The 25,125-nt window shown below is 44.3% G+C and overlaps 1 protein-coding gene across 1 annotated transcript in view; it reads left to right on the forward strand.

The window, feature by feature from the left end:
* Nucleotides 1–25,125, forward strand: part of PPEF2 (protein phosphatase with EF-hand domain 2) — a 167,591-nt gene that overhangs the window by 10,665 nt on the left and 131,801 nt on the right. The window contains exons 3-4 of the mRNA XM_073541188.1: nucleotides 6,661–6,684; nucleotides 24,819–24,946. Of these exons, the coding sequence (XP_073397289.1) occupies nucleotides 6,661–6,684; nucleotides 24,819–24,946 (152 nt within the window). The remainder of the gene's footprint in view (nucleotides 1–6,660; nucleotides 6,685–24,818; nucleotides 24,947–25,125) is intronic.

Below are 25,125 nucleotides of genomic sequence, written 5' to 3' on the forward strand. Positions count from 1 at the left end.
TCTTATTTACCTAGATCCTGTATATGATTTATTAAGATAGCATCTATTTGCCTGACAGGGTTGTCATCCTAATTGCGGTTGATCATGTCTTGTGTCATGTTTTTGACTTCTTAATTGTTGTTATTCATCGTTTTTGTGTAGTTGTTACTTTTTTGTATTTTATCATGTCTGGTGATCCCAATTTATATAGCTTGTCTTCGTCTTGGTTTTTGCACTAGTATATATTTGCTATAGGTGATCCAAGAATTATCTACAGTGGTGCCCTCCATCTTTTCTCTTTAGTTTACTTGTCTTATCACCTACAGACATGGGGTCAGGGTCATTTTCCCTACTCATCAACCAATAGATCAGGGAGATTAATCTTTTTCGCTCATTACAATAAAATTAGAAAATAGAAATTGGAATCGTAACAATTGGAAACAGACCCCATTTAGGGGCCCATCACACATAGCGAGATCTTTAGCGAGATAGCTGATTTTGTGACACATCAGCAATCTTGCTAGCGATCTTGCTGTGTGTGGCACGCATCAGCGACCGGCCCCCCGCCGGGTATCGCTGATCGTGCAGGAATGTCATGGGCCATTTTTTGATCATTGGTCTTCTGCTGGCAAGCACGCATCGCTGCGTATGGCAGCGGGAGACCAAGGATCAGCGAGCTCCCAGAGCTGTAAGCAGACGCTGGGAGCTGGTATCCAAGGTAAATATCTGATAACTAAGAGCGCACGGCGTTTAGTTACCTGCTGTGTACCTTGGATACCAGCGTGCTCGTGCTGGCAGCTGGTATCCAAGGTACACAGCGGGTAACTAAGTGCTGCAAGCGCTTAGTTACCCGATATTTACCTTGGATACCAGCTCTCAGCGCAAGCGCACTGGTATCCAAGGTACACAGCGGGTAACTAAGCGACGCGTGCGCTTAGTTACCTGATATTTACCTTGGATACCAGCGTCTTCGCTGGTCCTGATTGCTGGTGTGTCTGCGTGTTTGGCAGCTCACCAGCGATCATGTAGCGATGCACCAGCGATCCTGACCAGGTCGTATCTTTGTCGGGATCGCTGGTGCATCGTTTGGTGTGACGGGACCCTTAGTGGAGTAGTGGGATACAGTGGAAATAAATCATAGGAAGCATTTGTTGGGGAATGTTGTCAAGAAAGGTGGGATCACCAATGCCGAAGCTGCTGCAACCCCCGACCTACTGTCTCCTTCCCCACCATCCTGTAGAATGTAAGCCCCAACGGCAGGGTCCTCTCCCCTCTATACCAGTCTACCATTGTTAGTTTGCCTACTGTAATTGATATCTGTAATTTGTATGTAACCCTTTCTCATGTACAGCACCATGGAATCAATGTAATATAAATAAATAATAAAAGAATAATAATATGACACTTTTACACATCGGATGAACAATATAGATGCAGTAATAACTATATGGTCACTGTAATATTACCATTCATTGTGACTAATACACTGATGAAGTCATCACAATGTAATTCCTTTATTTCAATATGTGCTGATAGATAACCCCTTTCTAGAACCTTGAAAATTAAGGCGAGAAAATAATGTCACAGCAAAAGTGAGTGGCATTGCAAATAGAATTTGAAATATATAACTCTTAAAAAGCATATTAACCCAATAAAACTATATCTGTTATGATGACCATCTATCCTACGTATATAAGAGTATGGCTAAACAGGTGATAACATCTCATTGTAAGGCTATGGTACCAAGCTAATTTTGTCCATTATGAAGGTGCTACAGCAAAACATTCAGGTTCTTGGATTCTATAATCTTTCTCTAATTCAGCCTAGATGTTTCTTTCCTGGCTCTATTCTAGAATATCTACGCATGTAAGAATGACCCAGTCTGGTGACCTGACCCTATAAGGCTTGTTAATTATCCTGATGAGTTTCATCTTGAGAATTAATCCAGGGGATCTTATGAGCTGTTGTGTTTTAGTAGTCCAAATAGTGGCTAGGATGTTCAGTTAAAGAGAACTTTTTTTTCTCACTGCATATATAGCACCTCCATATCCTGCACATTTCACCTTTTACACCAGTACTTGCCACCCAATGAGGCTTACGCAAGATTTACAGGTACCTAGGATCCAGCACTGCAAGCCAACAGTCATTGGGCAGCTGTGCATTCTCTGCACTCACCCTTGCTATAATAATATTGGGGGTGTGATAATTAAAGGGAATCTGTCACCAGGTTTTTGATGCATAACCTGAGAGCAGGCTGATGCAGCCAAAGAGACCTTGATTCCAATGATGCATTGCTTAGTTTACTGGGAGCGGCTGTTCTGACGTGGAGTTTTTAAATTCAGAACAGAGCTGAGAAAGCTAACTGTGCTCACACCAGACTCTGTGTGTACATTGTCTATGGCTAGTAAGCTGCTTATCATAGGAAGGGGCGGAGTTAGATGACCATGCACACGCTTCTGTAGCTGCGGTAGTTCGGGCAATGATAATTACCAGGTAATAAAACCTTCATTGTAAAAAAAAAAACAGCACACAGCCTATACTGTCCTCATACACGTTAGCAGGGTGTGCATTGAGACATGTAGCTAAACCCCTGTCTTCTTTAAGAAAAGTGGCTGTAAAATTGTAACCTTCTTTTATTGATTGCAGATGTGACAGGAAAGGGTGAAACTATAGAATGCAATAACAGGAGCATTTCAGAATATATAACTGCACGGAGCATGAAACACAAATAGTCTGCAATACACAGGTAACATGAGGTAATATACAAACTGATGATTACCTACTTAGTACAACAAACGTATTGATAAACACAGGATTATAACACCTAGATAGTGCTTATCAACTATGCTTAGAGCAGGCTGTTTAAGGACCATGAAGAACACGAATGGTGTAGTTTCTCCTAAGACACATGGAGGAATGATGGCTGCTGTTCCCTTCACAGTGTCACAATAAGACCATGATGCAACAGGAACAATCCCACAATGCCCTAGGAACTTCCCACAAGACATTGCAAATTAAACTAGAATCTATGCATTAAACGACCAGCAGGTGGTGCTGTTACCTTACAATATGAAATATATGAAGGATTAATACACAAAAAATACAATGTCTGTAATAATCGGAGACATAAAAAAATGACTAGACAGCAATTATATGGCTGGACAGAACACAGCCTGACATGTGACACATCCCTCAAATCTGTGCTTAATCCCTACATCATGCTGTCCTCAGATTACATAACAAAAATCCTGCTGACGGATTCCCTTTAATCTAAATTAAAATAGACTGATATGTAATTGCAATATAATCTATATGTCCTAAAAAGACTATATGTAATTGTAGCAAAATCATTTTGCAAGTTGAAAATATACTGTAGAATCATTTCTTGGCTCTGACAATCAACTTGTTACAGGGAATCTATGATAAGTTTTTTGCTATGTAATTTTAGAGCAGTATGATGTAGGAGTCTTGTGACTGTGATTCCATCATTGTGTCACTTACTGCGCTATTTCAATAAAATCAGTGTTTTATCCTGAGGAGATTATCACTACTGGACTAGGTGTCTTGTACTTCCTAGTTAACTACTCTGTGTAACACAAACCCGCCACTGATTAACAGCTTTCTGCCTATGTCCAATGAACACAGAAAGCAGCCAATCTGTAATGTGGGTGAGGTTACACAGGGGTCAGCATTCTGAGCACTGCTAGATCTTTAGAAGCAAAAACATGGATTGTATCAAAATGACAGCATGCAGACCAGAGAGTGACACATGATTGGAATCAGAGTCTGTGCCCTACTGCTGTTCTCAGACAACATACCAAAAATATGCTGACAGATTCCATTTAACTGCTGCATGTGTATAGATATGTACTTTCTTCATTTTCATGTGCAACTTAAGTTTATTATGCTACCTCAGCACTGTAATTATTGCCTTATTATCACTTCCATATATAACCTTTTTTATTATTATTCCAAAGCTCACTCCATCACACAAGGTATGATTATATTATTATTATTATTCCTATTATATATACTGTACAACATCATTAGAAACTATTGCTGTGTTGTTTAAAGCACAGGGGTAGTCAAATATTGACTCTGTTTCATAAGATTAATACATCACTTATACTAACAGTCTCAATAATTAATTAGAATTACATCTGTACATTGAATACCAATCCAAAAATAAACCTTTCAAAATTTCATATATCCATGTACCTATGGCTTAACTAGTTAACATGACTATAACTAGCGCTTTGTATGCTTCTACATAGAAAACTACATAGTATACTACATGTATTAACCAGTATCTGATATAGTAATATCTATTTTTTTTTTCTCCCAATCTGTCTAGTTTGTTGTACAACTATAAATACTATATTTAATTTATGTACTCAGTTTACATGAAATGCATTGCAGCTACTATATATACAATTTTGATTAGAATCTGCTAGGGTGAATTAATAATACATTTGGTTGCACTTATACATTATTAGGCATTTGGAGTATGTCTCAAGAGTCTCCAAATATGACTCCCCTGAAAGTCTATGGTCCTATACTGCAACTTCATATGCTTCCGAGGTAATGTCATGAGGGTGTCACGTCCCTCTGGAAGACCTAGAGTTAGACCATCACGTAGGGTAATGAATCACAGGTCTTCTTTAGAGATGGTGTGATTTATGTCCCATATTAAATGGATTTAGTTTCTTCTGGTACTGAAGAAGTTAACGACTCATTGTATGCTGGTCAGAAACATGCAGCTCTATTTCAGGTGCTTCTGATCTGGTCATTACCTCTTCCTATATAAACTGATCCTACCTTCTTGTCCCTACCGGAGAAAGACATGTCTTCCTGTGCTTTGTGCTAAAGCTAAGTGTTGGAGTAGAGTTGTTGTTGTAGTAGTGTTCTATGGTTTGCTGTAGTATGTGTGGGTTTATCTCCTTGTCCCTGTTCCCATTGAGTTTCTTCCTCCCTGTCCCTATCCTCCTCACTATTGGTGGTTAGTGCTTTTGTATGATGTCTTCTATTATCCCTGTTTTGACTTTTGTGTCTTGTTTACATTATATTTCTGTCCCATGCCTCATGGGGTGGGGAATGGGACAGACCAGGGTGTAACAAGAGCATAGTAAGGTCAGAGACTCGGGCCTCTCTACCTTCAAAATTACCCCTGGGACAGGGATAGTTGGGGTCCAAGTTCCAGGGACAGTATGAGACACAACTTCCTTACCTAAGAAAAAAACTTACAAATACATGTGTGAATGAGGGTTACCAAAACCGACTTACTGAAAAAAAACCCTATTAAAATATAACTTTTATTAAGTACATAAACAACAATTTAAAATTGCACAGATATCCCCTATTTTTAAGCCTAGCAAAAACTGGGCTATAGCATTGCTGGAAAAAAACGAGATATTCCGGATGGAACCAATCTAACCAGCTATATCTGCCAATACAATCATCTGGTCAGAAAAAACTACGTCCTGGCAGTTAAAAAACTGCAAAAAAAGCATGTTTTTGCCCAGAAAAACCTCAAAAAAACTGGAAAAAGGAAATGGGCATAAGGGGAATATCTAAAAATTGATACTTAGTGCTACCACCTGATAACAATTTCACTCAGCCGATGTGTAGAAAAGAGTGACCTGGCCCTATGCAAAAATGACTGTCTGAACACCTACCTAGGTGCGGAGTTTTGCACCCTAAGAAATACGAGAATGGCGCCCCCGCTCGTGCGACGGCTGTCCCTAGTCTCCTATATCATCCTATAAGACGAAAGATTTGAAACAGAGGGCCAGATGGCCTGTATCCACTTGCTTAGAATATCTTCATGAATGTAATAAAAATGGATTTATACAGTCAAATATAGATGTGAGAAAAAGTGGAAAGTCCAGACAGTCTAAATTACTACACATCACTCACATACAATAGAGCTAATGATATTAAATATAAAATTGTAGCAAATTGTGCCCTTTTCCAAAACCACTACGCTATGTATATGGAGTATGTTAATTGTCACAGCAGGTACCTTGATCAAAAACTGCCCAACTTATAAAGTCATAATCCAATGATAGGCAAAAAACAGGCTTATCTGGTATCACATTATCAAACATATCGTAACAATCAAAAACTTCATTTAACATGATAGATTCACATATCAAAATGTAATATATCAGATGCACCACAGCCACTTCAAATGTTAGATACATCACCCACTCCTAATTTGAATCACCAGATATCAACATCAATAAGCCCATTCATAAAACTTATCTGTGCCTATACACTCCTGCATCATGATAGCTAAAAATCCACGATGACATGATTCCTCAGATATAATCCGCACACTCTCAACGCGTTTCCCCCTACTGCGGGCTCATCAGGAGAGATGCATATCGGTCAGAGCCGTCTGGCAGTGGAACCTAATCCAATTGATAAGGCTGGTTCCATCTGGAATATCTCATTTTTTCCTGCAATGCTATAGCCCAGTTTTTGCTAGGCTTAAAAATAGGTGATATCTGTGCAATTTCCTTACCTAAGACCAAACAGGTACATAAGTTTTTTTCTCACAGATTGTTGCATTGTTACATGCCTTTAACCTTACACTTTTTGCATTTTATTTCTCATAGACTGACACTGAATTTAGAAATATTACAAAATTTAACATAGTCTTTATTTATTTCCCAACAGGTCCAACAGCACCAGCTGGAATGGGTATGTTTTACCATCTACTGAAATTATGGGAAAGTTTTCACTGTTAGTGTCTAATATCACAAATGTTCTTATGAATGAATGGGCAAAAATTTCCACAGATACACTCTAAAATCTAGAAAGCCTTCCCACAAGAGTGAAAGTTGTTATAATTGCAAAGGGAAGAAAAACTTCATATTAATGCCAATGGATTTAGAATGAGATGCTATAAAAGCTTGTACGTGAAATTTGTAGATGTCCTAATACTTTTGTTCATGTAGCATATCTCTGGTTGAACAACCATATAGGGAAGCTGTCAACTGTTGAGTGATCTTCCCATGGGACTCCTTAAATCAATAAAATAAAAGTTATAATATATATTTTTCAACAAACTATATATCAGTTTATTCCTGTTTTTTAATATGCTGAACAAAGTGACAGATTCACTTTGCTATACATTTTTATGTTATAATACTGGATATTTGTATACACTAAAACTGTGTGCAATGATTCTTTGAAGGGTTTTTCAAGTAAAAGACATTTATCACCCATCCATGGAATCAATGTCCCACTACTAGGACAATCCCTGCTTGATCAAAACGTTTGACCCTCATAAAATTAAAAGCCTATTCTCACCTCCCGTGCCGACACCATTTCCTTGGTGTCAGCACTCGTGGTCCCGGGTCTCCCATGCAGTTGTTGTGATATGTGATGCCGGCGCCCAGTCAGCGCTGGCATCACTTTCTCCACCTTCAGACAAATCGAACATGAACAGTAAGTCTGGGTTGCAGCTGATCTTGGACTTACTCTTCATTCGACAGGAGACAGGAACAGTGATGCCGGCGCTGATTGGGTGCCTGCATCATGTGTCAAAACATCAGTACGAGAGCACTGGGGAGAGCGAGTGCTGACACCGCGGGAATGGCGCCAGCATGGGAGGTGAGTATAAGCTTTATTATTTTATTGGGGCTAAGCGAGGAGTAGGACAAGAAATTGTTCAAGCCGTGGACAACTTCTTCTTTGTGCCAAAAAAGGACAAAAGTGGTTGCATACTTTAATTTTACATTTTGAGTTTTCAGTGGTAGCAAAATTTACCGGAAAATTCCAGTCACCATTGACCAAAATATTTTAATGGACAATTAATAAAAGGAAATGAAAATTGAAGCCGTGATACCATGGCCACCCCTTTTACTGCCATGAAAGACAGTGAAGTTAATACAATATATTCCACAACCTATTTTTGAATGTTGTATAATGTATAACTTCATTATACATTGACTGAGATTTATGTACAAATTAACATAAAATATTTTTATTATTTTAATAATACATGAAACTGAATGAATGCTAGAAAAATGTGATAGAGATAATTTGTATAGAAATTTTAGATTACCAAATACAAGTTTTATACATTTGTAATATGGTTATTTTTTTTTAATTATGTATTCTATCGACCATAGAAACGGGGTCAGTCAAATTCAAAAGTGGCCGACTTTAGCTAAAGTCGGGTGTCGCCGATCGAAACCCGACCATAGCGTGAGGTCGGCCATGAGGTCGCAGACCCGAGCGCCAAAGTCGCGTTTCAAATAATGCTTCCAGCGCCTTTTCTCAGCCAAAGATGGAGGATGCACACTGTGGGCAATGCGATGACATGGGCAGCGGCCACCACCATCTTAGAGAAGGACATTGAAGTGATTGGCTGGCTTTGTGTGGCGTCATAGTGGCTATAAATGGCCATCACCGCCAACCGCCATCTTGCTTCTGCTGATCTTAGAATAGGGAGAGGTGCTGCTGCTGATTCTGAATAGGGAGAGCGTTAGGCAGGGAAGAAGAAAAAAAATTGCTTCTGCTGATAGCGCTTTTCACTGTACAGTCAGTGTGCAGTGAAAGGGGAGGATTTTTGTTGTGTGCAGCAGCGCTGGTGGTGATTAGGCTGCCTTTTACGGTTACCTGATAGCTGCATTGCTGTGTGCACACTGCTGTTCAAACTGCTTTTTTCAAAGCACTCCAACTTTTATTATTTTGTTCTGGTCAGTTACCGAGTGTTCATTTTTTCACACCCCGTATAGCGGTGTACTCTCCTCACACACTACCGTTTACCGGCTGGTATCACGGACAAATACAAGCTATCTGTGTGTGACTCTGGAAAAAAAAAAGAGATTTTCCATTTTTCCAGACCTACACCGTATAGAGCTGTCCGCTTTTCAAACAGTTTTGTATATCTGCTGCTTGATTACGGTCCAAACTATACAGAGACAGCGTGTGTCACTCCGCATAAAAATAGACGGAGATTTAAAATTTTCCATACATACACCGTATAGCGGTGTACGCTCCTCACACAATACCGTGTACCGGCTGGTTTATTCGGTCGTCCATGACAGCACCACCTGAGAGAGGGGATCCGCCCTACAGGAAATCCTACAGATACATAAGGGCGGCACCTCTCCCACGCATCAGTTGGTTTCCTGTTCCTGGAGGACAGGATTCTCTACAGATCGTACCATCATGGACGAGGAATCGCCATGCTGGCTGTCCGACTCGGGTAGCGGGGGTCTCCTACCTCGGGCGGTGCGGGGTCCCCTGGATGCGTCACGGTGGGCCCGGGCAGGGCTCCACGACGGTGTGTGGAGCAGGTGGGAGCGGGGTCCGGCGGATGCCCGTCTCCAGGACCGGCAGGTAAGTATAAATTCCCCCCGGACCCCGATCCCTGGCCCTACTGGTGTGGTCACACCGCGGTCCGGGTCGCGGTCTGGGTCTGGCTGCGGTGGCTTGGTGACGGGCAGGGAGCGCCGTGCCCAGTCGGGCGGCGCCGTGTCGCTGGCGGCCTGCGCGCCCCCGCACGTTCACAAAGGCCGGAAGTGATGCGGCCGGCGGGGGGCGGGGCCGGTAGCGCCGGACCGGAAGTCGGATGCCGACCGGCTTTCCTCCTCTGTGCGTCGTCGAGCGCAGCGGCGCGGGCGCAGACATAGCGGCGGGGGCGGAGGGGGGCGAGACACAGGGGGTGGAGTCTATGGACGTCTCGGGAGGGGGAGGGGGGGAAACTAGCCCCTGGCCATGACACCTGCTAACCAGGATTTCCGGGGGGAGGATAAAAAGGGCACAGAATAGCTGCAGAGCTGCTTTAGCTGATGTGCAGCAATGGATGAGCCAGAAGCTCCCGTGACCCAGCTGGACCGAGAGCAGGAACGTACCTCAGAGAGGTCCCAGACAAGTTCCCAGCAAAAGAAAAAACAAACTGGACAATCCGGCCACAGAATTTCCTCCAGGCCGAAGGATCCAGCTCGCCCCCCCCCCCCCCGTGATCCGGTACCTACGCCTTCTGCTCAGGGTAAGAGATCTTCGTGAATGTGCCCTGATGCTGTGTTCCCCTTATGTTTTTTCCTTCTATAGGGGAAGAAGTGCGCTGACAAAGCGAAAAACAGGGAGTGCGCCCTTTGCAATTGCCCCTTGCCAGACACCTACCCTAAAAAACTGTGTCAGTCATGTATATGGCAGACGGTAAAGAAAAAAAAAAAGGGGGGGAGTAGTCCCAAAAATTACCATACATACTTCCTTACTCTTTCCCCACTCCTACAGGTGGCGGAAGAAACCCCTGACTTCGCTACGAGCCTAAGTGAAATTATCAGGACAGAAGTTAAGGCTCTAAAGTCCGTGTCCCAGGGGGAATCATCTAAGAAAAGAAAGAGAGCAAGTTTCTCAGGGTCGGACTCCTCAGCGGACCCTAGAGGAAAGGAAGATTCCTCAAAGCCCTCGACCTCCTCGTCTGTGTCCTCTTCAGAGGAGGACGCCAGTCGTTTCTGCTTGGGTCTAGAACAAGTGGATAAATTAGTCAAAGCAGTTAGGGCCACCATGGGGGTAAGAGACGCAAAACCAGAACGGTCAGCACAGGACCTAATGTTCGGCGGTTTAGATCCCAGGAAACGTAAGTCATTCCCGTTAAACGACAAGGTCCAAAACCTGATCAATAGGGAATGGAAGAAACCAGAAAGAAAAGGCTTCCTACCACCGGCTTTTAAGAGACGATATCCCTTTGAGGACCCCTTGGTGAACAAATGGAACAAAGCCCCGAAATTGGACACAGCAGTGGATAAAGCGTCCAAAAAATCCACTATTCCCTTTGATGACATGGCTTCCTTAAAAGATCCACTAGATAAAAAGGCAGACTCCTACCTGAAAGGGACATGGGAAATGTCAGCTGGCGCCCTGAGGCCGGCAGTAGCGGCTACCTGCACAGCCAGATCTATGATGGTCTGGCTGGACCAGCTGGAGTCACAATTAGAGGACAGAGCCTCGAGGGAATCTATCTTGAAGACCCTACCTACCATCCAGAATGCGGCAGCCTTTTTAGCCGACGCTTTGGCAGATTCCGCAAGAATGGCGGCCAAAGCCGCAGGCCTATCAAAGGCAGCCCGAAGGGCTATATGGCTGAAATGCTGGCCCGGGGATATCCAGGCCAGATCCCGGCTTTGCTCCATCCCGTGTGAGGGGGAATATCTATTTGGTCCAGTCCTAGATGAACTCCTGGAGAAAGCCGGCGACGATAAAAAGATATTCTCTTCCCTGCCCACCCCTTCCTATAGACGTCCCTTCACTAGGAAGAGATTTTTCCGTAGAAGATCATCCAGAGACCGGGGCAGATGGGAAGATAAAAAGAAAAAAAGTACCGGGTTTATGTTTGGAGGGGGACGCTAGGAAGCATCCCGTGAGACCAAGAAACCTCCCCAATGACTAGTCGCCCTGGTGGGAGGTAGCCTTCTATCAAGCCTGGTCACGGATCTCAAACAGTAACTGGATCCTGGGGTTGGTAGCCTCAGGTCTAAGGCTAGAATTTTCCTGTGCCCCCAGGAACAGTTTTAAGGTCACCCCGCTCAGGTCTTCCCTGTCGGAACAGGCTGCCCTAGAGACCGAAATCCATGACCTATGCCATAAAAAAGTACTGATAAAGGTACCAGAGGCAGAGAAGGGCAAAGGCTTCTACTCCCCACTATTTGTGGTCCGTAAACCGGATAGTTCTTACAGGACCATAATCAACCTGAAGGCACTCAATAGATACCTGATCATTCAGCCATTTAAAATGGAAACGATCAATTCCACAATAAAGTTACTGTTTAAAAACTGCTTTATGGTGGTGTTGGATTTAAAAGACGCCTACTACCATATACCCATCCATGCATCTCATCAGCGTTTCCTCAGAGTGGCGGTTCATTTAGAGGGGTCGGTACAGCACTTCCAATATGTCGCCCTTCCCTTTGGTATAACAGTCGCCCCCCGAGTGTTCACTAAAGTTATAGCGGAGCTTATGGCCCATCTACGAGAAGCAGACATCCTGGTAATCCCCTACCTGGATGACTTCCTTATTGTAGGCAGAACAGCAGACCATTGTCTGGATCAATTGCAAAAAAGCAAAATCAGCTCTGGAACGGTTAGGGTGGCTACTAAGCATTAAGAAGTCCCGTCTACAGCCCATGAAAGTTCAGCAGTTCTTGGGCCTAATCCTAGATTCGCGGAATCAGGAGTGTCGTCTTCCACCCGAAAAATTAGTTCGCCTACGACATCAGGTCTTGAATGCCTCCAATAACCCCACCATGTCTCTTAGGAAGGCTATGTCCCTCCTCGGTTCCCTCTCGTCCTGCATCCCCACGGTCCGGTGGGCCCAGTTCCATACAAGGGTGCTACAGGGCGAGGTTTTACGTCATCAAAAAATCCTGGGCGGTTATCTAGAAGGCCAGTTGACTTTGTCCCAACATGCTATAAGATCCCTTGATTAGTGTCTAGACAAAAACAATCTAGCCAGAGGGGTGCCCTGGGAATATAACGTAACCCGGGTAGTCACCACAGACGCAAGTCCTACGGGTTGGGGGGCCCACATGTGGGAGGTCTTAATCCAGGACCTATGGTATTACCATCAGTTGGAAATGTCCTCCAACCTGAAAGAGCTAACAGCCGTAGAGCAGGCAGTTAAAAACCTTCTTGTGTATCTACAGGGTCACCATGTTCGAATATTCTCTGAAAATCAGGTCACCGTGGCTTACATCAACCACCAAGGTGGGACTCGTTCCAGACCCCTGATGAAGGTAGCAGAGCGGCTGTTTCAATTGGCAGAGCAACATCTTCTGTCTTTAACAGCTCTGCACATACTGTAAAAGGAAGAGAAAACACCACAGCAGACTTCCTAAGCCACAACCTTCTAAGACAAGGGGAATGGTCCTTAAAAACCTCCATCTTCGACCTGATCGCACAAAAATGGGGGCAGCCAGAAGTGGACCTCTTCGCCACCAGAGAGAGCAGGAAAATGCCTTAGTTTTGCTCTCTAAATCCCAGAGAGAAACCACTGGCAGTAGATGCTCTTTTGATCAAATGGGACTTCGGGCTAGCATATGCCTTCCCTCCCCTATCTCTACTACCCCTGGTGATGAGGAAAGTCAGGAAGGACAAGGCGAGGATTATAATGATCACCCCGTTTCGGCCCAGGAGGGCATGGTTCTCATTCCTCAGGACCATGTCAGTGTCCGGCCCTTGGGTCCTACCAAACATCCCAGATCTCCTATCCCAGGGCCCAGTTTACCATCCTCAGGTGGCTGGCCTACATCTGACGGCATGGATTTTGAACGGGCACTACTAAAGGAGAAAGGTTTCTCCTCAGCCCTAATTAACACCCTGCTCAAAAGCAGAAAACCAATTACAACCAAAATCTACTTTAGGATCTGGAAAAGATTCCTTCAGGGTTCAGGGGTAGTGGTTGGGCAGTCCACACCGATAGCGCAAATCCTAGAATTCTTACAAAGAGGTCTGGACATGGGGCTTTCCACCAGCACCCTTAAAGTACAGGTGTCAGCCTTATGGGCCCTTTTTAACTGCAACATCGCCAGTAACTATTGGATCAATAGGTTTATTAAGGCAACAGGCAGGTCCAGACCGGTAGTAAGAAATAAATTTATGCCATGGGATCTAAACCTAGTCCTCATGGCCATGACGGAGGCCCCCTTTGAGCCTATCTCATCAGCCTCCACAAAAAACCTGTCTCTTAAAGTGGCTCTTCTGGTAGCGTTGACATCAGCCCGTAGGGTAAGTGACATCCATGCGACTTCCTCCGTACATACAATTCAGGGACAACAGGGTAATTCTTACACCCATTCAGCATACCTGCCTAAAGTAGCCTCCAGTTTCCATAGAACTCAGGAGATAGTCCTTCCATCCTTTCTCCCTAGTCCCACGAACGATAAGGAAAGGAAACTACACACTCTAGACGTTAGGAGATGTCTCCTAGAGTACCTGGCAGTTACTGACCCTTGGAAAAAAGATAATGCCTTGTTTATCTCCTATCAGGGCACTAGAAAGGGCCTTAGGGCTTCAAAAAGCTCGCTAACGAGGTGGATTAGGGAGGCCATTTCATTAGCATACACCTCAAAAGGCAAACCGGCTCCTGGCAAGCTGAGGGCGCATTCCACCAGGGCCATGGCAACCTCCTGGGCAGAGAGATCGGAAGTCTCAATCGACCAAATATGTAAGGCAGCTACTTGGTCCTCTCTGAGCACCTTTTACAACCATTATAGACTAGACCTCAGACCTCTCCTTTGGTGTCAGGGTTCTGCAGGCTGTAGTGCCTCCCTAAACTTATTATTACTCTGTAATTCTCTCAGGTGGTGCTGTCATGGACGACCGAATAAAGTCGTAGTTACTCACCGGTTAACGGTATTTTCGGAGTTCATGACAGCACCCGTATATTCCCTCCCTTTAGTTTAAATTTGGGTGTGCACTTCTTCCTCTTATATGTACACTGGTAATGAATAGTTGTGTAAAGTATTGTACATAAATTAGGCTATTAACCTTGGTGGTCCTCTTGTGCTCTGTAAACCAACTGCTGGGAGAGGTGCCCTTATGTATCTGTAGGATTTCCTGTTCCTGAAGGGCGGATCCCCTCTCTCAGGTGGTGCTGTCATGGACTCCGAAAAATACCTTTACCCGGTGAGTAACTACGACTATCACGGACAAATACAAGCTATCTGTGTGTGACTCTGGAAAAAAAAAAGGAGGAGATTTTCCATTTTTCCAGATCTACACCGTATAGAGCTGTCCGCTTTTCAAACAGTTTCGTATATATCTGCTGTTTGATTAGGGTCAAAACTATACAGAGACAGCATGTGTCACTCCGTATAAAAATAGACGGAGATTTACAATTTTTCATACAGACACCGTATAGAGCTGTCCGATTCTCAAACAGTATTGTATATCTGCCGTTCGCATTACGGTCACATTTATAGAGAGTCAGCGTGTGTGTGACACTCCGTAAATACATATACGGACATTTCCATTTCTCCATACACCGTATAGAGCTGTCCGATTCTCACAGTATTGTATATCTGCTGTTCGCATTACAGTCACATCTATACAGAGACAGCATGTGTGTGTGTGTGTGTGACACTCCATAAATACGGAGATTGTTAGTTACGCAAAAAATGGATACAACTGTACACTTCTGATACAGTACCGTATATCTGCTTGTTGGATTACGGTCAAATACATACTGGGAGAGCGTCTGTGACTAACAAAATATATATGTAGATTTAATTTTTTTAATACACCTTACACACCTGGACGCTCCTCATACAGTACCGTCTCTCTGCTGGTATTTTTAGTACATTTTCCCAAACATGAGGAAGTATAGTGGAAGAGGATGTGGGCAGGGGGGCGCAGCTGGTACTGATGGTGGTGGTGCATCGGCTGGTTCTGGCAAAAGCACAATAGCAGCTAAGGCAGGAGGTGTTGGGCCAGACGATGACGCAGGCTCAAGAAGGCCTGTAAGGTTCCCTTTTCTTGGAGTAGGAAAACCGCTTTTAAAGCCGGAGCATCGGGAACAGGTTTTGGCGTACATTGCCGAAATCAGCTCTATTGTCTCCTCTTCTGAACGTTCGAAACCTGCAAGCACAGAGTCGTCAGTGCAGGGTTCTGGTCAGGAAAAACACCTTTCCTTGTGTCCTTCACCTCCACCAAAAGTTAAGGATGCGGCAGCCCACACTTCAGATTACTCTATCAAAATAAAGGATGGAATCTCCAGCGCTGGACTTCAGTTAAAAATTCATCATTTATTGGAAATTCTTAAAATCGGACAGAAAAAAGAATGAATAAGGACATACAGGCAGATGGGGTCTCTGGTGGTCTCCAACCAACGCATTTCGACCTAGGTCTTACTCATGGTTCTTACTTATGAACCATGAGTAAGACCTTCTAGGTCGAAACGCGTTGGTTGGAGACCACCAGAGACCCCATCTGCCTGTATGTCCTTATTCATTCTTTTTTCTGTCCGATTTTAAGAATTTCCAATAAATGATGAATTTTTAACTGAAGTCCAGCGCTGGAGATTCCATCCTTTATTTTGCTTCAGTCAACGCCCTTGATCAAGGTGACTCCGTGCGCAGGAGGATTATGGATCGTAACTGAGACTGGTGAGCTGACCTCCCCTTATTTTCCCTATCCTTCTACAACTACTCAGATTACTCTATGGAGCTCTTTTCACATACCATGCTTGGGTTATCCAGTCAAATCCTGAATTCCCCAGTCCAAGATGAATCTGACATGGAGTGCACTGATGCACAGCCACTGCTAGGTGATTCTGCTAGTACATTGACACAGAGCACTACATTGCCCTCGCAGTCTACTGATCCAGAAACTGACCCTGATGAAACTCAGGTGCCCCTTCCCGCATACTATACCACCTTAATAATAATCTTTATTTTTATATAGCGCTAACATATCCCGCAGCGCTTTACAGTTACACAGTGACACAGAGGAAAGTAAAGAGGAAGGTGCAGATGACTTTGAAGAGGAGGTGACGGATGACCCAGTTCTTGACCCGGATTGGCATCCATTGGTGGAGGAGGGTGGCGCTGGCAATAGTTCAGATAAGGAGAAGGATCCGCAGTAGGCATTGACATCGCAGCAGCGGTTATCTGGCAGACCCATAGCTGTCCAAAAACGTGGACCAAAAACTAAAAGAGTTGCAGGACAGCTTGGCCAGACTGTCAACTTAGCACAGCGTGCAAGGCCAGAAAATTTATACCATAGTAGGAAGCGTGCAGTGTGGCACTTCTTTGTCCAAAATCCTACTGATGAGGCAAAGGTTACCTGTAAGAAGTGAGGAAGGACCTTTAGCCGAGGTACACAACTCAGAAATTTGAATACCAGTTGCATACTTAGACATTTAATCAACATGCACTTGCAAGCGTGGACGGACTACAAAACCTCAGGTAGCACATGTGCATCTGCTCCGACTGAAGGTAGCCAGCAATGCTCCATCGCTTCCCCCACTGTAAGACCACTGCCACCGTTAAGCACACCACCAGCACTAAATGTTGAGGTGTTGTCGCAAGGCCAAAGCACTCAGGGAGGGAATCACAATGGTTTTGCAACACAACACTGAATCTAGGCCATAACCACCAATACCATCACCAACCCCCTCTCACTCCATCCGGTCCACCGCTATTTCCCCCATATGCAGCTCTCCAGTCCAGCTCATCCTACCAGACACTCTTGAGTAGGACAAGAAAGTACTCATCCTCTCATCCGCGTACACTGTGTTTAAACGCCTACATTGCCAAACTAATCTCATTAGAGATGATGCCCTACCGTTTACTTGAAAGCGAAGCTTTCCGCGAGCTCATGGCCTACGCAGTCCCACGCTATGACCTACCCAGTCGGCACTTCTTTTCTCGAAAAGCCATCCCAGCCCTCCACCTGCATGTGAAAGACCGCATTGTCCATGCACTCAAGCAATCAGTGAGTGGAAAGGTGCACCTCAAAACAGATGCATGGTCCAGTAGGCATGGCCAGGGCCATTACGTGTCCATCACTGCGCACTGGATTAATGTGGTGGATGCAGGCTCCACAGGGGACAGCGGTGGTGGAACAGTGCTGCCTAGCCCACAGTATAGGAAACAGTTGGCTGTAGGCTTTCGACCCTCCTCCTCCATAAGCGAAAGCTCGTCCACAGAGCGCAGTCGCACGAGCACTCCATCCGCAGCTGGCAGTGTTGCACACGAGGTGTCCCACTATCGAACAGCTAGTGGTAAGTGTCAGCAGGCTGTGTTAAAGATGATGTCTTTGGGCGACAACAGACACACCGCGGAGGTACTGGCCGACTACTTGCAGCGACAAACGGAGTCATGGCTGGGCAGTCTACATCTTGAGCCAGGCAAGGTAGTCAGTGATAACGGCCGTAATTTTGTGGCAGCCATAGCCCTTGCAAAACTCACACACATACCTTGCCTGGCTCACACTTTGAACCTGGTGGTGCAGTGCTTCCTTAATAATTATCCGTTGTTAATATCCCTGCTCCATAAGGTGCGAAGACTGTGCTCGCACATCCGTCGCTCGGCTGTACACTCCAGTCGTATGCAGAAGCTGCAGCGATTGCTCCACCTCCCCAAGCACCGCCTAATCATAGACGTTGCAACAAGGTGGAACTCCACCCTGCACATGGTTGAGAGGCTGTGCGAACAGAGGCAGGCTGTAATGCATTTGTGGGAGGATACACGGGCAGGCAGTTTGAGGGAAGACATAGAATTGTCGGGTGTGAAGTGGTCAAAGCTGAAAGACCTCTGTAAAGTCTTTCAGTGTTTTGAGGAATGCACACGGCTGGTAAGCACAGACGACGCCATCATAAGCATGAGCATCCCACTTATGCATCTGCTCATGCAAAGTTTGATGCACATTAAGGATCAGGTGTCTGCAGAGGAGGAGGAGGAGGGAAGCCTTTCTGACAGTCATCCATTTTCTGGTCAGGGAACTGCCCTGGACGAGGTGGAGGAAGAAGAGGAGGAGAATGAGGGGGGTGATTATTTTGGGCAGGAGGATGCTTCTCAGGAGGCAAGATAAAATGTTGGCATTCCAAGGTCAGGTACAGTGTTTGTGCGTGACTGTAGGAATGTGGATTTGCCAGAAAGTGCTTCTCCACCCAGCAGTGGCAGTGCATTATTGACACCTGGAAAATTGGCCCACATGTGATATTATGCCTTGCGGATCCTAAAAAGGGACCCCCGCATTGCCAAAATGATGAAGGATGATGACTACTGGCTGGCCAGCATCCTCGATCCACGCTACAAAGGCAAATTACACAACATCATGCCACAGGAGAACCTAGAGATAATATTGGCTAACAAACAAGCAACTCTGGTAAACCATTTGTTTGAGGCTTTCCCAGCACACAGCAGTGGTGCTGCTTCTCCCACCAGCCGTAGTGGGCACAATGGAAGAGGTGTTCGTGGTGCACACAGCCGAAGTGGCGTTGGAGACAGGGGTTTCATGGCCATGTTGTGGACCGATTTCTCAAGTACCGCTCACAAGACTGGTAATACTGCATCGATTAAAAGTGACAGGAGACAGCAGTTGTCAACTATGGTTACAAACTACTTCTCCTCACGTATTGATGTTCTCCCTCACAGGTCATTCCCCTTTGACTATTGCGCCTCTAAACTGGACACCTGGCCTGAATTGGCACAATATACCTTACAGGAGCTCGCTTGCCCTGCTCCTAGTGTGTTATCTGAAAGAGTCTTCAGTGCTGCTGGATCAACCCTGACAGAAAAATGGACCCATCTGTCGACCCAAAATGTTGATGATCTAACCTTCATTAAAATGAACCATGCATGGGTTTCAAAGGATTTTGGCCCACCTTATCCTGATGACACATAGGTTGCCAGAAAACTGCCTCGCGTTTGTCCTCCTCTTCCTCGGACTTGCCCAATTCCGCCATTTGCAGCTGCTGAATGTCTAGCCTACACATCAACATATGCCATTTTTTAAACCTCCCTAACTGGGCTGGCCACCCCCCCAAGGGCTGCGGTCAACACCTGGCGCACCCGGGCAAGTGCCGTTGCTCTGAACAGGTGGATAGGCCCACTGATGGCCGACGGCACTGGCACAGGGCCCCTCATAGTACAATAAAAAAGAAAAAATGCCAGCTTACCCGGTTGGTTCAAAAGATAAGCTGCTATACTGTATAGGCTCTCAGCAACGGATGAAAGACAGGAGCTCTTGCCAACAATAAATGCAAAAAGGAGATGGATCAAGCGAGCCAAGTTTGAAGTACATAAAAAATCTTTTTCTTTATTTCAAACGTAGATTAAAAATATTTATCCATAGCAGCATATTATAAATATAGGCAGAGATAGGAAAAATTACTGCTGTAAAGCGCACGGCAAGACGCGTTTCGGCTAGACCTTTATCATTGCCATATTGGTATATATTGATCGATGATGGTTAAGATGTAGCTACGGCCTGTCCTGCTGGCCTCTACCTTCAGATGATCAATGGCTACCATTTGTAATGGACGTCAACAAGCGAATGCAGTGGTGCTTTATGATCACCTTTCACAGTTGTGATAGTCACAGACGTGTGACATTCCTGCCACCATTTTTCAATGTCTCCTCTCATGCCAATCCAATAGAATCGCCTACGGCCTGTGGCTTCTGTCTTTTGCACTCCAAAATGACCAGACACATCATGATAGGCAGTGAGGACCATGTCTACTTCTCTCCCTGTGATCACAATTTGATGGAGACGAGTAACGGTGATGTGATACACGCTACTGCGATAAAGCAATCCTTTCTTCACAAAGAACCATTTTCGCTGTCTCCACAGACACAGTAATTAAAGGTCTGCATCGCCTCTGCAACACCTACCTGGAGGTTTTCCCGCGATGAGTAATTCCCAAATTTCTGCAAACACTCGACTTTCCGTCTGTACTTGTATCCATGTAGTTTCCAGTAGTGGAGAGTCTGGACTGGCTTACTGAGATTGAAATAGATACGAAGATTTAAAAGTACCACAACACTGTATACTGGTGTACGCTTCGAATACCTTTCCCTTTTTCTACTTTTTAAATTCTGGTGTAATACATACTGAGCCTGTGAGTGTCTGTGTCTAACTCCGGAAGTATAGACGGAAATTTACAATTACCCCTAGACTGGATACACCTGGTATGTGCTGATACAGTACCTTTGTTCAAAATTTTTTATTACGGTATCATCCATAGTGAGTGAGCGTGTGTGGTTTATGCCGTCTATATATACGGTGAATCGGAGATACCAATTTTTACCCTATACTCGATACAGCTTGTCTCTTGTTATACAGCACCTTTGTTCGACATTTAGTATTACGGTCAAATCCATACTGAGTAAGTGTCTGAGAGTGACTACGGGACTATGTATACAGAGATTTCAATTGTACCCTATAATATATATACTTGCTATCTTGTTATCCAGTACCTTTTTTACAACATTTTTTATTATGGTCAACCCCAGACTGAGTGAGCGTCTGGGGGTGATTCCGGAAATATATACCGAGATTCCAAATTTGGCCAACACTGTATACAGCTGTACGCTTCTGATACAGTAACCTTTTTTGCTATTTAGATTCTGGTGTAATCCATAATGAGCCTGTGAACGTCTGTCTGTTACTCCGGAAATATATTTGGAGATTTAAGATTACCCCAACACTGTATACAGCTGTACGCTTGTGTTACATTACCCATTTACAGCTTTTCATATTCTTGTGTAATCCATACTGGGCCTGAGAGCATTTGTGTCTGCCTCCTGAAATATATATGGAGATTCAGAATGTTTACACTATACTATATATACCTTGTATCTGGTGATATTGTACCCTTTTTCAACTTTTTATTTTATTGTGTAATCCATACTGAGCCTGTGAGCCTCTGTGTATGACTCATGAAATATATACGGAAATTTACTGTTATCCCTAGACTGTATAGAGCTGTATGCTTCTGATACAGTACCATATATCTGCTGGTATTTTAGGTCCATTTTCCAAAACATGAGGAAGTATGGTGGAAGAGGACACGGACGTGGGCGTGGGGGCCACCTGGTACTGATGGTGGTGGTGGTGCATCTGCTGGTAGTGCCAAAAACACAATAGCAGCTAAGGCAGGAGGTGTTGAGCCGCCTGCGTCATGGTCCAGCTCCGGAAGGCCTGTAAGGCTCCGTTTTCTGGGAGTAGGTAGACTGCTTTTAAAACCGGAGCATCAGGAACTGTTTTTGGCTTACATTGCTGAAACAGCCTCCAGCTCTATCGCCTCCTCTTCTGAAGTTTCAAAAAATGCAAGCACTGAGTCGTCAGTGCAGGCTTCTGGTCAGGAGCAACCCTTTCCTTGTGTCCTTCACCCACACCAAAAGTGAAGGATGCGGCAGCACACACTTCAGATTACTCCATGGAGCTCTTTTCACATACCATGCCTGGGTTCATTAAAAATGGGGCCCATCATATACTGGAGCATTCCAAATGGGGAACATCAGACACTGGAGCAGCATTTACGGGGCCCATTATACACTGGAGCATTAGAAATGGAGCCCATTATACATGGAGCATTATTTGGACCCATTAGACACTGGAGCATCATCCATGAGGCCCATCATATACTGGAGCATTCCAAATGGGGAACATCACACTGGAGCAGCATTTACGGGGCCCATTATACACTGGAGCATTAGAAATGGAGCCCATTATATATGGAGCATTATTTGGGCCCATAAGACACTGGAGCATCATCCATGGGGCCCATAATATACTGGAGCATTCTAAATGGGGCAGATCAGACACTGGAGCAGCATCTATGGGGTCCATTATACACTGGAGCATTAGAAATGGAGCCCATTATATATGGAGCATTATTAGGGCCCATAAGACACTAGAGCATCATCTATGAGGCCTATCATATACTGGAGCATTCCAAATGGGGGACATCAGACACTGGAGCAGCATTTACGGGGCCCATTATACACTGGAGAATTAGAAATGGAGCCCATTATATATGGAGCATTATTAGGGCCCATAAGACACTAGAGCATCATCCATGAGGCCTATCATATACTGGAGCATTCCAAATGGGGGACATCAGACACTGGAGCAGCATTTACGGGGCCCATTATACACTGGAGAATTAGAAATGGAGCACATTATATATGGAGCATTATTTGGGCCCATAAGACACTGGAGCATCATCCATGAGGCCAAACATATACTGGAGCATTCCAAATGGGGGACATCAGACACTGGAGCAGCATTTACGGGGCCCATTATACAATGGAGCATTAGAAATGGAGCCCATTTATATATGGAGCATTATTTGGGCCCATAAGACACTGGAGCATCATCCATGAGGCCCATCGTATATTGGAGCATTCCAAATGGGGGACATCAGACACTTGAGCAGCATTTACGGGGACCATTATACACTGGAGCATTAGAAATGGAGCCCATTATATATGGAGCATTATTTGGGCCCATAAGACACTGGAGCATCATCCATGAGGTCTATCATATACTGGAGCATTCCAAATGGGGGACATCAGACACTGGAGCAGCATTTATGGGGCCCATTATACAATGGAGCATTAGAAATGGAGCCCATTATATATGGAGCATTATTAGGGCCCATAAGACACTAGAGCATCATCCATGAGGCCTATCATATACTGGAGCATTCCAAATGGGGGACATCAGACACTGGAGCAGCATTTACGGGGCCCATTATACACTGGAGAATTAGAAATGGAGCACATTATATATGGAGCATTATTTGGGCCAATAAGACACTGGAGCATCATCCATGAGGCCAATCATATACTGGAGCATTCCAAATGGGGGACATCAGACACTGGAGCAGCATTTACAGGGCCCATTATACAATGGAGCATTAGAAATGGAGCCCATTTATATATGGAGCATTATTTGGGCCCATAAGACACTGGAGCATCATCCATGAGGCCCATCATATATTGGAGCATTCCAAATGGGGGACATCAGACACTTGAGCAGCATTTACGGGGCCCATTATACACTGGAGCATTAGAAATGGAGCCCATTATATATGGAGCATTATTTGGGCCCATAAGACACTGGAGCATCATCCATGAGGTCTATCATATACTGGAGCATTCCAAATGGGGGACATCAGACACTGGAGCAGCATTTATGGGGCCCATTATACAATGGAGCATTAGAAATGGAGCCCATTATATATGGAGCATTATTTGGGCCCATAAGTCACTGGAGCATCATCCATGAGGCCCATCATATACTGGAGCATTCCATATCGGGGACATCAGACACTGGAGCAGCATTTACGGGGCCCATTATACACTGGAGCATTAGAAATGGAGCCCATTATATATGGAGCATTATTTTCGCCCATAACACACTGGAGCATCGTCCATGGGGACCATCATATACTGTAGCATTGTGTGGAGCTCATCATATACTGTATGGAACATTATATGTGACCAATTATTCTGTATGGAGAAATATATGGGGCTCATTATTCTGTATGGTGCACAATGTGGTGGCCATAATACTGTATGGAGTAATATACTGTCCTTTTTTTGAGCTATTGTAGAATTTAAAATAGATCAGTCATGTCATGTAAGCAGTGAAGTATTTGTCATTGTATTATACCTATATTTCTGTGCCGTATCGGAGCATCATGAGTTGTGGTATGTGTTAAAGGGGCGCACTGACACTCTTTGGCCTAGGGCACACGAAAACCTAGAGCCAGCCCTACTCCCCCACAACTTTAGCCAAATAACCCCCAGTTTTCAATGCGTAACTATTATTATGAAGTAAATTAAGGTTGACAAGATTCAGTAATAAGAATCGATGGTTTTGGCATTGAAATGGGCACTGTAGGTGTGTTTACTGTCCTCCACTCCCTGCCGACTTTGCTTCCCATTGACTTGCATTGCTTTTCCTTATAGTCGGTCGATTTCGTTCGACCCGACTTTTGAGAAAGTCGGGTTTCATGAAACCCGATTCGACCCTAAAAAGGCAAAGTCGCTCATCTCTAATCGACCATAGTCCTACTTAACCAAACTTAGATTATCGTGGAGTTCTACTGTTATCTTAGAAAGTTTACAGTAGAAATGAAGGGGATCCATGTGTTGCGGCACCTTTACATGTAAGCCTATGGCTTTGTAAACCTGGCCTGATGAACACTGATTATGACATGTTGATTATGTTGGTTTCCTACCTGTCTAAGGAATAAGCCAATGAGATAAAAAGGTATGAAGAAAATATAGATGGAAACTTTTTAAAGTTAACCCCTTTAAGCAATGGTTATATTATCAGATTCTGTATATTCCTTTATACAGCTTTCAAATCGGCAGTATTAATACAACGCTGGTATCGTCGCTATATCGCCCAATTGGAAGTGAGGAGGAGATGCACTTGGAGTATCTTTCAATCAATAGAATATACTGGAGAGCAGGATCAAATAAAGGTATTTTTCTTTATTTCAAGAATTTCTTTTTGCAAAACTTTTTTAAAAAACTTTTAACCAGATAAAATTGAAAAATAACTTGATTACCTTTAAGTTGATTTATATTTATTTTCTGATTAGTATTAACATTTACTTAAGTCCAATTAATGCTGTGATGACCTAGATTTACAGGTATGATT

The sequence above is a fragment of the Dendrobates tinctorius genome, unplaced genomic scaffold, assembly GCF_039654945.1.
Source record: "Dendrobates tinctorius isolate UK_male_01 unplaced genomic scaffold, ASM3965494v1 ptg000011l, whole genome shotgun sequence".
NCBI classification, from domain to species: Eukaryota; Metazoa; Chordata; class Amphibia; order Anura; family Dendrobatidae; genus Dendrobates; species Dendrobates tinctorius.